This window comes from Echinops telfairi, unplaced genomic scaffold (assembly GCF_000313985.2).
Source record: "Echinops telfairi isolate 266 unplaced genomic scaffold, ASM31398v2 ScPeMD7_7417;HRSCAF=8455, whole genome shotgun sequence".
In the NCBI taxonomy this organism is placed as follows: Eukaryota; Metazoa; Chordata; class Mammalia; order Afrosoricida; family Tenrecidae; genus Echinops; species Echinops telfairi.
The window spans coordinates 659,364-661,473 of record NW_022111317.1 but is presented as its reverse complement, the minus strand read 5'-3'; the positions used below and the strand labels follow the sequence as shown (position 1 = coordinate 661,473).

General features: G+C 56.4%; 1 protein-coding gene across 3 annotated transcripts in view; it reads left to right on the top strand.

The window, feature by feature from the left end:
* The window catches only part of NADSYN1 (NAD synthetase 1), a 33,782-nt gene that overhangs the window by 10,635 nt on the left and 21,037 nt on the right, over window positions 1–2,110 (top strand). For all 3 annotated transcript variants that reach the window (XM_045297282.1, XM_045297284.1, XM_045297283.1), the window contains 3 exons: window positions 1,407–1,495; window positions 1,616–1,733; window positions 1,920–2,051. In XM_045297282.1, coding sequence (XP_045153217.1) covers window positions 1,407–1,495; window positions 1,616–1,733; window positions 1,920–2,051 — 339 coding nt within the window. The remainder of the gene's footprint in view (window positions 1–1,406; window positions 1,496–1,615; window positions 1,734–1,919; window positions 2,052–2,110) is intronic.

The following is a 2,110-nucleotide window of genomic DNA, read 5'->3' as shown; positions in this document are numbered from 1 at the left end:
GCAGATCACAACTGTGAGGGTGTTTACAGCAGATCACAACTGTGAGGGTGTTTACAGCAGATCACAACATGAGGGTGTTTACAGCAGATCACAACAGGGTGTTTACAGTAGATCACAACATGAGGGTGTTTACAGCAGATCACAGCATGAGGGTGATTACATAAGATCACAACATGAGGGTGATTACAGCAGATCACAACTGTGAGGGTGTTTACAGAAGATCACAACATGAGGGTGTTTACAGCAGATCACAACAGGGTGTTTACAGCAGATCACAGCATGAGCGTGCTTACATAAGATCACAGCATTGAGGGTGATTACATAAGATCACAACATGAGGGTGATTACATAAGATCACAACATGAGGGTGATTACATAAGATCACAACATGAGGGTGATTACATAAGATCACAACATGAGGGTGATTAGATAAGATCACAGTATGAGGGTGATTACAGCAGCTCACAACATGAGGGTGCGTACATCAGATAACAATCGATTACATAGATTGCACACAGAGGAGGATTACACCGTCACTAAAGAGAGGATGGTTTCGTAATTCTAAGGTCATGCTGCAGCCAGGCAGACACCTTTTTGGAGGGGAACACAATTCAACCTGATCATCCTTTTTGGGTGATTTTGGTCTTTCCTGATAACCTACCTGGAGGAATCGAACTCAGGCTCCCTGCCCTGGCCTCTGGGGAGCCTTCTGGTTGTAGTTCTACTACGGAGTCCCGGTTGACTCCTGGCAGCCTCCCCTGCTCTCGGCGCTCTTCACCAGCACCGCGGTTCAAACTCACTTGGTGAGGGTTCTCCACGCTGGGCTTTTGGGAAGCAGGTCACCAGGCCTTTCTTCCGGGCACCTTTGGGTCAGCAGCCAAGCTCACCCCTGGGGAACTCTGCTATGGCAACCGGCGACCGCATGCATGTCAGAAGGCCTGTGCTCTGCGGGGTTTCCATGGCCGTGTGTTTACCCGGCGACGGCCAGGTCTCTCTTCTGAGGCACCTCTGGGTGCACTCGGACCAGGGGCATTCACTCTTGGCACTGGGCAGGGCCTCCTGTCCTCAATTCAGTTTCCTTCCTGACTCACGCCTGCCCCTGTGGGCCTCACCTTAGCACACACCTTTGCGCCTGCCTCCCTCAACCGCATGACGTGGCCCAGAGTCCAATGGCTTGGTTGTGATTGCCGCCGTTCTGTATGGACCTCCGTAGGGTGAGGTGGGCGTGGGCAAGTGAGTGAGTGAGGCCGGAGGGGAGCAGGCTCTGTGGACCGGAGCACATCCACCACCCAGCTCTGGAAAGGATGCTGTGGAGGCTTGAGTTTCATGCTCTGGGGAGGGGTCTACAGTGGGGCCTGCGCCTGGGTCTCCTGCACACCTATCTGAGACCCTTTTCCCTGATGCAGGAGACTGTCCCCTTTGGGGATGCTGTGCTGGCCACACGGGACACGTGCATCGGGAGTGAGATCTGTGAGGAGCTCTGGACGCCCCACAGGTCAGCCCCAGCCTCTTTGCTCCCCTCCCGTACCCCACTCTCACCTGTATCACCGTGGGCAGTGGGCTTGGGAAGCAGCTGGGTGTGACCTGGGTGACGTGCAGGGTCCTCTGCCCACAGCCCACATGTGGACATGGGCCTGGATGGCATCGAGATCTTCACCAATGCCTCTGGCAGCCACCACGTGCTGCGCAAAGCCCACGCCAGGGTGGACCTGGTGTCCATGGCCACCACCAAGGTAGGTGGGCTGGGGGTGGGGGGTGCACTGTGGGGACAGAGTGGGCCACCGCTGCTTACAGCTGGCATCATGGAGCGAGTGCTGTGGGGCTCCTAACCCCCAGTGCTGCTGCAGGGGGCAAGCACTGGGCCGCTAATGGCAAGGCTAGAGGTTTGAACCCACTGGATTCCACACCCCGCTTTCCAGACAGGTGGCATCTACCTGCTGGCCAACCAGAAAGGCTGCGATGGGGACCGCCTGTACTACGACGGCTGCGCCACCATCGCCATGAACGGCAGCTTCTTTGCCCAGGGTGCCCAGTTCTCCCTGGACGATGTGGTACGTGCCAGTGAGCGCACTCGGGAAGCAGTGTGTCCCCTGCCCTTGTCGGCCAAGCC